The following is a 13,876-nucleotide window of genomic DNA, read 5'->3' as shown; positions in this document are numbered from 1 at the left end:
CCAAAGCCACGCAGGTTAGGTGTTTTGCCCAGAATCGCACGATTGTGGCAGAACTTGGCCCAGACCCCCAGATTCTGGCTCCCCCTGCAGAGCACTTTCCCCTGGCACATGCTCCAGAGAAGGTACGGGCACAGCTGCTCTGGATCTCAGTAGGTGGACATGTGCCTGCTGTGGCTGTGTTTGGACCTCGTGGTTCCCCCCGTGAACTGCTGCAGCCCTTGGTAGAGGGGGATGTTCTGACTGGTCCTGGCAGGGCTGGGCACTGAGCTGGCGGTCCGTGGGCTGAAGGCGCAGGACAGATCCAGCTATATCCTCCTCCTGTTCCTCTCGGTTCTTAGGGCTCTGTTTTTGCAGGCCTGTTGGCTCGAGTCTAAGCGGTCTGTGGCGAGGAACTGACTGGCACGAAACTGCCTCCTGTGCGAGGGGTTTGAATTGGGTTCTTTGGCTCGGTAACAAGGTCTCCAACCACTGGAATTTATCAGCCACAGGTTTCTAGGAAATGCAAGTTAAGGGCCACAAAAGAAATGCAGGAGTATTTGTAAGAGGAGAAACACTAGGATGAGCTTTCTCTGCAGGCTTCTGAAGAAAGGGTCCTTGGGGATCAGAAACTGAGCAAGTGTTAGGAGACTAGCCTTTCTCTGCCCAGGCAGGCAATGGGAAAGTGGCAACCTGCACAGAAACTATTCCAAAAGAGAATGATTACATTGCTACAAAGTAAAACCTACACAGGGCAGGTGGCTGAAAGTGCTGTAGCTCCAATTTCCCCTAAACCAAGAGCTCATGATTTGGATTCTTCAGGCCCCCACTACAGCACCCCACCTAGAGAACTGGGAGCTAAATTTTCAAATCCTCAGTATGACCTATCTTATACAGACATTGCTCTGATTAGCCCATGCAAGTAATTCAGACTAGAGTGAGAGTGACTGATAGAAAATAGTTTACAATTTAAATGAAATGCTAGGAAACCTAGAGAAATCTCTGATTGGTGGAATATGAGGCAAATCTTTGAGGTATGGGTGCCTTTCCCCTTAAGGCTTCTGTACCCTAACAGTAAACTAATAGTCAACAATGTTGGCTGCAGGGACTGGCTGCCTGGGTAACTTGCCATTTCTGTTTTTGGATATCTGTCAACTCTTCTGTGTTGGACTCTTTCCATCAACTCAGAGTGTTGTGTGTCTTTCCTGGAACCCGAGCAGGTGACCACATCTCTAGGGGACACCGTTTCTCTCTGGAAGCCCTTTTCCTTTGTGGACTCACACGACACTGTCTTCCCTCCTCCCTCTGCAGGTTCCGATGAGGAGTACATTTACATGAACAAAGTGACGGTCCACAAGGAACAGAATGCTGAGCCCCAGGACAAAGGTATGGGTGCTGGGGCTGCTGGTGGCCTGGCTAGTCCCCAGGGGAGGGGAAGGTACGAGCCGTGGTCCTGTCCCACCCTACCTTCCGCCCAGCCAGCACCACAGACAGGCCCGGTGTGGAGGTATTTTTGGAAGTCACATTTTGGTTGATGGTATTTTGGGTTGACGTATTTTGAGATGTTTCACTGGGCCACCTCCTTGCCTCTTAAAGGTCTCGCATCCCCTTGCTGGATAAGGAATCTGTTCCTAAGATCTCTCAGCTTTCCCCGGCCTCATCCCAGGAACAGGAAGTCATAATTCAAATGTTTTAAGAAAGCAGCTGTGGAGGGTGCTGATCCCACAGTGCCCACTTTATGTCCTTTGATAGAAGGCTGGATATTACGTGTGTGTTTGGGGACCCTGGGCATCAGGGGGTATGGTGATGTCAGCAACTGCCTTACTATTAAAGGTTTTTTCAAAAGGGCTCTTTTTGGCAGAATGTTTTATCTTCCATTGGAAGAACACAGTGTGTCTTCCACACTGTCTTAGCCTCCACCCTGGTATATTCGCTAGTTTTCCCTGAAAACCTTCAGGACTGGGGCTGGCAGAGCCCAGGGAGATGCCAAGGACTGCAGGGCTGCCTACTTGTAGAAAAGGGACAGTTAGAAGCCCCGTCTCTCAGCTGTCTGTTCCTCAAATGCAAAGGCTTAGAGAGAGGTGGAGACACAGCTTCCTAAAACCCTCAGTCCTATTCAAAGCTTGGTTTCAAACCATTAGCCACCAAAGCTCGGAGGTCAGATCTCCATGAGCCTGTCTGTCCCAGGGGCCTGCGCCGCCAACCAAAGTGGTCAGGCATGGAAGAGCCTTTGGTGCCTTTTCCTTAAAAGTGCACGGGGGGTTGGTGGTCAAGTTCTTCACTGTGGCTTTTCCACCTCCGTCCCCACGGCCAAGCCTGGGGCTCAGCAGATCCCATCCGCATGGAAGCAGCCACAGTGCCTGGAGCCGCTGGCCTTCCGGCTAAACTGCGGGAAGGAATGAGCAGTAATCACAGGGTCAGAGCTGAGAGTGGCTTAATATAGTGACCACAGGGCACCTCCTCTGCTCCCCGAAGCCCTGTGGCTAGGCCATTTTTGACACGGGGCAGGTGGAGGAGAGGGTGCGGAGCCTGCCAGAAACCCAGGCCAGCCCCTTCTGCTGAGAAATCTGTGGTGGAGGCACCACTGCACCCTATTCTCGGAGGAAAAAACCATGTTGGCTGCAGGGACTGGCCGCCTGGGTAATTAACACCTGCCCAAATAGAACGCGGGCACCCGTGACCAGACATTCCTGGGTAATGAGAGCCTGCTGTGAGGCTGGGCGCCCCTCACCGAAGCCTTCTCCCGCTTGCTGCCCACAGAGCCGGAGGAGCAGAACCCACTGACCAACGGGGAGCCCCGCCAGCACTCCACGGCCCCGCAGAAGAGTCTTCCGGACCTCCCGCCCCCCAAGATCGTAAGTGTGGGTCCAGGACCCCTGATTTCCCCACCATGAACTTCCAGTTGCTTTCACAGGTTATCAGTCCACCAAGTGCCTGGCCTTTTCTGAGTGCCTACTGTGTGTCGGGCATGGAGCAAGGCGCTGGGAGAGGCAGAGCAAAAGGAAGCCTGTCTGCAGATGACATTATTGGCTCAGGGCCTCAGTGCTAGGGGGCTAAAGGTAACAGAAGTGGGAGATGAGGAGCAGCACCGTTAGCAAGTGCCACGATGTGTCCGAGCCACGACAGGCCCTTCACCCGGCACCATGTGGGGCCATGTCTGGAATGGCCGCCAACTCGGGCCACGGTGAACTTTTAGAATTGTCAGTCACAGCACACTGCACTTCCTGCTGGGAACCTGCCAGGAGCAGGAGCTCTCATCAAACTTAGGAAAAAACATCCACGCTTCTTAACACGGCCCCAGGGCGTACCTGGAGTGGCCCAGCTGCACCTCCGGCCTCCGGGCAGGTGCTCCTCCCGGCCTCCCTTCTGTTGCTGGACCGCGCCACCTGCTCGGCCTTGCCGCAGGGGCTCGGCACTTCCTGGGCCGGGGTCCTCAGTGGCTGCTGCCTCCTCGTCTCTCAGACAGACTTCCCCCGACCTGCCTACGCCAGGCATCCCACGTCCATCCCGCCCCAGGGACTGCCTGTCCCACTGTCCAGTTACCACCTCCATGGCACTTGCCACCACGGAGGACATGCTCTTGTGTGTTATTTGTCTCCTAGGCCAGATATAAGCTTTCTAGGACAGGGACTGTGTCTCTTGTTTAGTGCCTAATGGTCTGTATCTGCATAGGGAGCCACACACATGTGGATGGGTGGAAGGAAGGAAGGAAGGAAAAGAGGAAAGAAGGGAGGGAGGGAGGGAGGGAGGGAGGAGGGAGGGAAGTGGGGAGGGAGGAAGGGAGGGAGGATAATGGATGGATTTATGGAATCACAGGCCTGGGTTCAGAGCCCAGCTCTGCCAGGTACTAACTCTTTGACATTGAGCAAGTTACTAAGGCCTCTGGCTCTTGTTTCCTGGTATTTAAATGAAAGGAATGTGACCATCTCTCCAAAAAAAGCGTTTATTCAGTGAGCTAAGGCTGTACGTTAGTGTTCAGAGCAGTAAGGAGTAGTGTTACGTTTTATGGGCGAGGAGCCTGGAATCAGCGGGTTTACACGTCTGAATGTCACACAGCCTCCAAGGTGGCAGAGCCAGCATTTGAACCCGGGTTCTTTCTTCTAAAGGATCAGGGTGGCGGGCTCCCTCACAAGGTAGGAGGTGAGAGTGGGAAGGGCTTCTGTGGGGCAGGGGTTCCGGGGGGTCAGCACTAGCAGGAAACCGTGCGACTCCATGGGTGCTGAGTTCCCACCAAGCCATCCATCACCGAGGTCTGTGGGCTGAGGTCACCTCGGAGGCGATCTCCACCCCAGTCCAGCCCCCCTCCATTCCTGTCTTCCTGAGGGGCAGCAGGCGTGCTCAAGCTGCCCTCCTGTGGCCACACTGGGGGAACCTGGAGTGCCCGGGACCACCCCCCACCGCACGAGGCCCCTTGAGTTGGGTGACGGCAGGTAGAGACTCTCCATCTCAGGCCGGGTGTGACTGGTGGGCTGAGCCCGAGTCCCTGGGTGTCCCCGCTATGCTGACAACTCTGGTGGGAGCCACACTGTGAGCTGCCCCCAGGCATGGTCCTCCCCACCGCCCGTCAGGGGGTGCCCATGTTTGCCAGTTTTTCATGTGAAGAGACAGCACTCGGGGAGGTCACACAGCTGGGCCCCATCCCTGCCCTGGGCGGCGATTTGAACGCAGGTTCCCGCTGTCCGGGCCTCTCTGCAGCTTCCGGACTGAAGCTGGCCTTTTTAGCAGAGGGAAGGCATTAGTGCCGCTCCTTCCAGAAAGCTCCCCGTCGCTCTCTGCCCAGCACTCGGGGAAGATGGCACATGCCCTCCGCTCCCTGCAACTGCTGCTGGCTGCAGCCCCGCGGGAGATGCTGCAGGTTCTGGTGTGTCCCTGCGCCCACTCGCTGGGTGGTCTCAGGGGAGAGGTGGCCCCTCCGAGCCTGGGCAGGGGAATTCAGCATCTAACTTCTGACCCAGGGCTTTTGGCTTTTGGGCAGTGGAAGTGCCATTGCTGGCCCCGCCTGGGGCAGCAGCTTGCGGGGCCACACCTGGTTGGAGGGTTCACTCCCCGGACGGAGTCTCATCTCACAGGCAGCGAGTGCCGTGTGGGCTGGCTCACCCTGGAAACCTGCGCTCACACACGGGCGGGGTGCTGAGAGGCCCAGGGTCTGGGGAGGGGCTGTGGTCACACACCTGTGAGGTCCCATGAGTCCCAGTAGCCCTGGAGCTCCTGGCACTGGCTTTTACTCTTCCTTCCCCGGCCGTCCCCTGGGCCGTGGGTCCAGGCCCGGGGCTGGCCAGGAGGGGCAGAGACCCCGGATTACGCGGCCACCCTCTTTTTTACTCCACATCCAGAAGCTCCCTGGGGTGGGGCTGGATGCCCAGGACAGAACTAGGAGGAACCGTGAAAAGGGAGTTTTAATCAGCATCCCTGGTCCTTCTCAGCAGAGACATTCCACACGGAGGGAAGACTGTAAAGTCAGCCGCTTTGCTGGAAATCTCCCCTGGGCCTGGAGTCTGTCCACAGGAACAACTACCGCGGGGATTGTGTTACTCTTGGGTGGTGAGCGTGTCCCCGGCTCCAGCACCGGGGTTGTCTCCAGCACTGGCAGAGCCTCTCCTGGCCCGCAGCGGCCCTGCCTCTCACATCCCAGCCCCGGGGCCTGGGCAGCAGCAGCAGTTCAGGAGTGTGAGTTCGAAGTGGCCCTCTCCCGACGTAGAAAGCCACAACCCTCCCCACCCTGACCCCAGAGCTTCAGGTGCCATGGTGGCTGGTCTGCCTGAATGACCAGCCCCAGGCTTGCTAGTGGCCGTGGCAGAAGCTGGATGTCTGCCTGGAGTCCTCCGTGTCTCTGCCTGGGTCAGGAGTGTGGCCTCTGTCCCAGGCTCAGGATGTCCTGATTCTGTCTCTCATGGCTCGGGTCGCCCTCCATTCCTCCCCCCACCCCCCCAGAGTCCGTGGACAGCAGACCTGACCAGCAGTGGAAGGGTCAGCCAGGGGTTTGGGGCCACTCCGTGGGTGTGGCCGGTGACTCAGACAGCTGTGGCACTTCCAGGCCGCTGACGGCACAGCCAGGTGCTGTGGTCACTCAGCAGAAACAGATGTTTGCTGGCACTGTTGATGCTCCTGGCTCGCACGGCTGTCTCCACCCCATGTCCCCTTAGAGCCCCAAACACGCATTGCTGCTGGTTTTAAGTGAGTTGCTCTGTGTGTGTCGGGGTGGGGAGGGGGGGCGCTGGGGGGAGACAGGGGGAGCAGCTTCCTGCACAAAGGACATCGTCTTGTCCAGTCTGGGGACCCCTGCCCAGGAACCTTCCGCAGTGCACCCTGGGGCAAGTTGCTCAGACCTGCGGGGCTGCCTTAGGTCACCTGGGCCACCCCTTCCGCCCCCATCTAAGTCAGAATTAGCAAACGCCAGCCCCCTGGCCAAATCCACAGCCGCCCACTTTCTTTGTAAGGCCAGTTTTTTTCCTGGAACACGGTCACACTTACTGAGTTTGTGTCATCTCTGGATACTTTTGCACTGTGTCAGCTGACTTGAGTAGCCAAGATCGTTGACCTTGTGCAGCCTGTAGATCCCGAAAGTATTCACTGTTTGGCCCTTGACTGAAGGAGCCTGCCGACCTCTGACCAGGCCTGCCGGGCTGGGTGGCGTTCTCTCCTCTCGCTGCCTGTGACCCTTCAGAAAGTTATTTCAGGTTCAGAAATCACATCTCTTCTGTATCTGCATCTCAGATGCATAATCATCCCTGCTGTAATGATGATGATTAAGGTAGAAGTTCTTCATTCTTAGCCCTGAGAAGTGAGGATCTCTCGCCCCTTTGACCGCTGATCTAGGCCATTGTCTCTGTGTGTAATAATGTGACTGTCTTTGGAACTGCGTAAGTTATTTTATCTTCTAACTGGACCCCGGGCCTTGTCTTTTGCCTGGCCGGGTTAAGACCAGAGACTGCCTTCTCTAAAGAGGCAGAGCTCGGTGGAAGTCTGGTCAAACCCAGCGTCTCCTGTCTCCCCAGGGAACCTCTGTTCCTCTGCCATCAAACGTGTGCGTGGGCAGCTTTTCTCCCTCTGCATGGTATTTTTACATATTACTGTTTAGGTTAGTGGAAGCTGTTACTTACTGAGTATTTAATAATGCTGAGGCCAGTTGAATCCTCACAACAAGCACCTCGGAAAGGTGTTCCTACTCTCTTTCCCCGTTTTGCAGTGGAAGGACTGATACCCAGAGAGGTCAAGTCAGTTGCCCAGAGTCACACAGCTCAACTGTGCCAGTGTCAGGATTCAAACCCCAGGTGCGGAGGTCGGATTCCTACCACTGCCCTATTTATACTGCCTCTCTATATATGTCTATTTACAGGTGATTTTACAGTGAGAGGCTTGGACAGATACTCCCTGGTGCCCAACCCCCTGTCCCCAGCAGGGCAGTTGGGCCCTCGTGGTGGTAACGCCAGGACGAGCTCCCTTTGTTCTGGCCCCATCGCAGGGGGCGGTCTGCTGCCAGACCTTGGAGCTCTGAGCCCCTCTCCAGATGGGATCCACCCCCTCACCACGAGAAGGGCCCCGGCACCACTCAGTGGGAGTGGAGGCTGGAGCGGGAGGCCCGGCTAGCTCAGGAAGCGTGGTGGGCCCCAGGACCCACGTGCAGAGACCTTGCTCCTGCCCAGGGGAGAGGACATTGTCCCCTCAGAGAAGCTGGCTCTCACAGAACCACAGCTGCGTCTCTTGAGCAGCCGCTTCTCAGGCTGACCGAGGGGCAGAGACATCTGGCCAGGCTCCTGGCAGCAAAGGTACAGGGCCAGCCACTAGCAGCTACCGATGACGTACACCGTGTGCAAGGCACCGGCCGCAAGGAAGGAGCGTGGCCAGAGGTGCACCTGCAGCCGAGCCTCTGCAGCAGCTGGTCTGCTCAGGAAATGAACAGATTATTCTGTTCCCTCCTGCGTGCTGGGTGTCACACCTGCTGGGGTGCAGGCTGTTCACAGCCTGCCTGTGGGACTCACATCAGCTTTCTTGATGTGAGGCCAGATAATGTTAAAAGCGTCCCATGTGAGACCCAGCTTGTGGCCTGTCCTCTCCCGCCCCTTTCCTGTGGTCCTGTCTCCGTTTGGCAGGCAGCAAGCCGGGAACCGGGCTCCTGCAGACTCCTGGGTTACAGAGACCCCAGACAGTGACGACCACCGCCTCCTTGTATCTGATATGGGCGAGGCCCTGCAAAAACCCTATTGCGTTTTCTCTTACTGAATCCTCAGACGACCCCAGTACTATTCTTATTTTTTTTTACAGAGATGGGGAGTGGGGCCCTGAGAGGCTGTCACAGACCTGCAGTTAAATATACAGAGTCCTAAAGCCTGGGCTCAAACCCAGTTACATTCCCTCCGGAGTCCCTGCAAGTGGACTTCCGATGCCCGGCCGCACAGGACTGGGCCCGGGGAGCACGGTGTTGGTGCAGCAGCTGCAGCATTACTCTGCCCCGCAGGAAGCTGGGAGGGGAGACTCTCGCAGCCTGTGCTAAGTACCATTCCACAGGGACCTGGGGACCGGAGCCCAGGCTGGCTGTCTGGGCCCTGTGGGGGTCCTTCCTTTGGCTGCCTCCTCTTTGAGGTGCCCCCCTTTACCTCAAGGGCCTTCCTCTGCTGTCACTTGGAACTTCCCCACAGGCCCAGGCCTGCCCCTGGGGTGGACTTCTCAAAACCAGGAGTGGAAAGGCACTTCAGGCCATTTCCGAGCTCAGCTCATTATGAATATTCCCTCGGACCCCCGCAAGGAGTTCATGGTTCAGACAGAACTGGAGACTCATGTGGGTGGGTGCTTCTCCGTTTATGACCTGTCACAGCGGCTGTCATGCAACCAGCTCGCTCTTGTGTCTCCCCTGCATTGCTTGGAAGATTAGCTTCATAGTCTGGTGCCCGTTTGACAAGTGGAATAATGGAGGAACAGGGATGGTTTCACGCTCCGTGCTTTGCAACAGTTGAATATGTTTTTTATTCTATTTAAATTGTGCTCGTCCCACCCCCGTGCCACACTAGAACCTAGGGTTGTCTTTGAGACTCAGCTCGAAGGGCCTGTCGTCTGAGCATCCTTCCTTGGTCCTAAATGTTCCTCACACCCTCCTGGTTCCCACAGAACTTTGACCTTGACCTTGTCTATTATAGCATTATTCACGATGCACTTGATCAGGAGCCGTGAATGTTCAGTGGCTAGTTACCGTATTTTGCCATGTATAATGCACACTTTTTTTGCCCCAATTTTTGAGGGAAAAATAGGGATGCACATCATATATGGGCACAATGAGTACATACCATGGGTGTAATAATGGGTATGATAATCCCATCGATAATGCGCATAAAAACTTGGGTGTGCATTATACATGGCAAAATACAGCTGAGTCTTTCTTAGCACCGACCGTCTGGATGCGTCCTTCGCAGCTGGTATGCGGGAGCCATCCAGTAGTTGCTGAATGAATGATTGAGCTTATGATGGTAAAAGTGTCTAAAGCCTTAGAGACCTGTTCATCTTCCCCCAGGCGCCTCTGATTAGCCCTTGCCTTTTCAGAAAGCGTATTCTATTTCAAAGCCATGACAGCCACGCCAGCAGCCCGACACTGTCTAGACTTGGTGTGTGTTCTGTGTCACTGGCGTGACGGTATTTGGTGTGTGTGTTGGGAATCCGAGCCCCATGTTGCAGGGGAGAAAGCCGAGGCTCCAGGAAGTTAAGGACCACGCCCTCAGCCCTTCGAGGGGTGCAGTGCGGACACCGTAGGCGGGGCCCCAGTGCTCCGTGTCCTCCCTCCCAGCTAGCTGCCAGTCCCGCTGGGCGTGTTTTCCTCTGGACTTCCTCCTCCTCCTACCCAAAGGGCTAATTCCAAGTTGTTGCCAGTGCATCGTATCTAAAGAATGTTTGTTTCATTTGTTCATACCACAGAGTCCAGAACGGAAACAGCTCTCCATCCCAAAGACCGAGTCTCCGGAGGGTTACTACGAAGAGGCCGAGCCATATGATGTGTCCCTCAACGGTACATGCCGGGGCCAGGGCTGGGGCTCGGAGGGGGCCCGAGCACTTCCCGCAGAGGTGCTGGTGCTGGAAGCAGACTGGCAGCCGGGACTGCTGTTACCAGCGAGCGTTGGCCAAGCTGAGAATTGGCCACAGAGCACTGAGCTTCCTGTTCTGCTGGGGAGCTGAGACCTACCGCAGACCCAGCCCGCCTGCAAGGAGGGGTCGGTCTGGTCCACAGGAGCTGGCTTATGTGCCTGATTCTCCCTGTGTTCCCGCCTGGGTGTGGCTGGATTGGGCACAGAAATGTGTCAGGACACAGGTGTGCTGCCGAAGGGGCCCCAGGCCCTCAGGAGCCAGGGCAATGTGGCCAGGCCGAGCCCGAGCCCAGTCCCCAGGGCTCTCTCACTGGACCAGGAGTTACTGGCTGGCCCCTACGTGCCAAGCACACTTCCAGGAGTCGGGAACTCGGGGGGCCAGACAGCTCAGCAGGAAGACAAGAAAGAAGCATGGGGTGTGTTGGGAGATGATGAAAATGGAAAGCAGCGGAGGCTGGGGTTTCAGCGGGAGGGGGCTGTGATGCTTTAGACAGGGAAGGCCTCTCTGATCGCATGACGGGCAGTGAAGTGGGAAGTGGATGGGGCAGAAAACGGCCGGAAAAGCTTTCCTGACAGCACAGCACGTGCAAAGGCCCTGAGGCAGGGGAGCTCTTGGCATGTCTGAGGACTAGCAAGGAGGCCCGAGGAGCAGGAGCAGGTGAGGTGGGGGGCGGGGAGAAGCGGGGGGTGGGGACGCCAGAGTCAGCGGCAGACCATGGTGAGGACTGACTTCTCTCCGAATGAGACTGGAGGGTCACTCAGCAGCTGATCTGGGTGTTTGAAGGCTCGTCTGTGCTATGGGGCGGGGCTCCCACTGGGGCCGTCTGTCCTTGGCCAGTGGTTCTCAGCTTGAGGGAGTCACATCAGCAATGTTCTAGGCGTAGGAACTCTTTAACCTGGAAAGGCCCCAAAGGTTCTGGAAGAAGGAGATGGTCGTGACCTCCTCTAGGCCGCCGGACTCTGGTCCTCCCACTGTCCCCTTCTTACCTCCTTCCCTTTCCTTCCTCTGTAAGGGGAAGGTCTTTGGACGCATGGAGCCATGTGCAGATGTGCAAGACAAGGGTCCGTCCCTGCTGAGGGGACGAACTGACAGGGGCGTTGTTGGTTCCATAGAGAGTGGGACCGGGACCGGGGGTGGGACGGGACCTGTCGCTTGGAGGCAGGTCAGAGGAGCCTTCTCTGCCTTCAAACTTCACCTGCTGCCCTCGGCCCAAGGAACTGCGTGGGAGGTAAGGACCTGTTTTGGTCCGAGGTTATTTTCTGCTAAGAAGCTGGCTTGGTGGGCAGAGGTCACTTGGCTTGAATTCACTGAGTATATGAGATGTTTTGGGGTCGCCAGCCAGGCTGTGATTTCAGGGCAAAGCTGAGGGTGTGGCAGCTGTCTGGCCGTGTCTGGAAGGAGGAAGAAGTGACTCACCGTGGTGGGCACCTCACCTCCATAGCACCTGAAGCGCAGGGCGCTCTCTCAGGTGTGGCCTGTGCCAGCTGGGGCCTGCCTCCCAGACGCTCCCTGGAGCCTCTCTGTGGGGCAGACACCACGTCCCGACACAAACAAGTGCTCGGAAGGACCTACTGCTTGGTGTCCGTCTCTGGACTGCGAATGCATACCGGGTGTCGTCCCCAAGGCAGCAAGGGGGTGAGAAGATGCCAGATTGCCTCTCCTCTCCTGCCAGGACAAGGACCAGGGGGGATGGGGGGAGAGCTGGCCACACCTCCCACGCAGAGGTGGCTTTCCTTGTGATAGGAGCCAGCCCGCTCTCAGCTCCTGTCTGTCGTCCCCACACCTGTTTGAACAGTGAGACGTACAGGTCACGAGAGGAGCAGCGGTCGTTGGCCCGCTGTGATTTTGCTGACTTCCCGCCAAGGACCCCTGTCTTGATTTCTCGTCCTGCTGTGTCAGCACCGTCCCCACACTGCCGCCCGGGGTCAGAGTCCTCTCTCCCAGTAAAACTTCCGGAAGCACCCTGATGGCCCAGGCAGCGGATAAGAGTGTCTGACCCGCTTGCCCAAGACCTCAGCTCCTTCTCTGATGATGTCTGCTGCTGGGGCGACAGCTGCTCTGGCAGGTCACCCCCTTTCAGTTCATGGGAACGCAGTACCAGTCTGCTTCCCATGCACGGGCAGCTCAGCGTGGTGCTACTGGCCTGCAGGTGGTGCGGGCGCCCAGGCTCCTTCCAGCGTGGGCTCGGCCACCCTCTGAGGCCACAGAATCCTCTGTGAAGAGAGAGCAGAGAACTCCTGTGTGCTTCTTACATGCGACAGCCACAAGCGACATGCACCCACCTGCACGCCACTGGGGCGAGTCGTCACGTGGTCGTCTCTGCATGCGAAGGGGCTGGGACGTGAAGTCCTCGGCCGGGCGGGGCCTCTCCGGACAAGCCCGCGCCTCCAGCGGGAAAGCACTAACACCTGGCGGTGGGCAGCCACTCCTCCTCACCTGGGTGCCTCCCGGTGTCTCTCTCCTGGGGCTGTCCCCTTCGTCTTGTGTCTAGCTTGCCTTTGTCTGTGCTTCTGGATTCCACACAGGTCCTTCTGGCAGAGGTCTCCCCACTGGAGTCCCCAGATGGGTGCAGGTGCCCGAAGGAGTCATTTACGCCACCATCACCTTGGGTACTGCTGGTCCCCAGAGCTGCAATGCCCGTGACTCTGCGCCTGCTGCCTGGCTCTCAGGAACGGGGCGCATGTCCCAAGCGTGGCCACTGCTCTCTTCCTGTCCTCCTGCCTGGCTCCTGCATGCCATGTGTCACCCTGCCACACCCCCCGCCTGCGGCGTCCAATCACGAGGCTGAAGGAACTCACTGTTGCTTGGTGGCTCTGTCCCCTGTGCCCGAGGTCAGGTTACAGCACACAGTGGGGACTGCAGACGTGGGGACCGAGTTACTTGTCATCCCTGCCTTTCACCTCTGTTCACTCCGCGACCCCTAGAAGCCACGTTTCTGCTGTAAAAATGCCCCCCATTCACGGCAGTGCTGTGATTGCTTTCAGGGAGAAATAAAGTTAATACACTTGCCCTAAATTTCCTCCAAGCTGCTCCGGGAAGAAATCGATGGGCTGTTTCTTCCCAGTCAGCTTCCCCTCGGCCCTGGAGGGGGCCGGGCAGGTGCTGGATTTCTCCTCGGAACAAACACGTGGGGCAGCCCCAGAAGCGCAGAACAGCAAGGGGCTGGGCCGCTTTCCTCACACCGAACCCCGTAGCCTCCCACATTAATTTTTTCGGATTTTGTTTATTTATTTTTAGAGGGGAAGGGAGGGAGAGAAACATCAGTGCGTGGTTGCCTCTGGCACGCCCCCTACCAGGGAACCTGGCCTGAAACCCAGTCATGTGTCCTGACTGGGAATCGAACCAGCGACCCTTCAGTTTGCAGGCCTGCGCTCAATCCACTGAGCCACACCAGCCAGGGCCCACATTAATTTTTGTTACCGAAGGAGAAGGTGTCCCAGTGACATTGCCTCTCTCTTCTTACTTCACTTCCTGTACAGGTGACAACAGTCCTGACAGTGAGGCCTTTTCAAAATATATGCCCCCGCCACCTCAGATCAACTACTCTGAATTCTCCCTGCTGGCGTTCGGTCCCGATCCACGCCCCTCTTACAATGTCAAGTGCGCCTTCTCGCTCCCCGTCACAGTCCCCAAGTGCGCTGAGCTCCAGAACAGTCTTCAGACTTCCCACTGATGGTCGCTGCGTGTGCAGCTCGAACCATACTCTCCCCCATCCTCTCCTGCTGACTGCTAGATTGCTTGAGTGAATATCTTAATGCATGTAACCTTCCCCCCTTCCTTCCTTTTTGAGAAGCTAGTTTCCGAAGATAAACTGCCAGGACCGGGATTACTG

General features: G+C 57.0%; 1 protein-coding gene across 6 annotated transcripts in view; it reads left to right on the top strand.

The window, feature by feature from the left end:
* AFAP1L2 (actin filament associated protein 1 like 2) overlaps positions 1-13,876 on the top strand; it is a 93,602-nt gene that overhangs the window by 62,515 nt on the left and 17,211 nt on the right. For 4 of the 6 annotated variants that reach the window (XM_045854185.1, XM_045854184.1, XM_045854182.1 and 1 more), the window contains 4 exons: positions 1,288-1,362; positions 2,737-2,831; positions 9,877-9,967; positions 12,570-12,653. In XM_045854185.1, the coding sequence (XP_045710141.1) occupies positions 1,288-1,362; positions 2,737-2,831; positions 9,877-9,967; positions 12,570-12,653 (345 nt within the window). The remainder of the gene's footprint in view (positions 1-1,287; positions 1,363-2,736; positions 2,832-9,876; positions 9,968-12,569; positions 12,654-13,876) is intronic. The other 2 variants (XM_045854187.1, XM_045854186.1) reach the window with 1 other exon arrangement.

The sequence above is a fragment of the Phyllostomus hastatus genome, unplaced genomic scaffold (genome assembly GCF_019186645.2).
Source record: "Phyllostomus hastatus isolate PE091 unplaced genomic scaffold, TTU_PhHast_1.1 phas_scaffold_1066, whole genome shotgun sequence".
In the NCBI taxonomy this organism is placed as follows: domain Eukaryota; kingdom Metazoa; phylum Chordata; class Mammalia; order Chiroptera; family Phyllostomidae; genus Phyllostomus; species Phyllostomus hastatus.
This window is presented reverse-complemented; position numbering and strand designations above follow the sequence as displayed.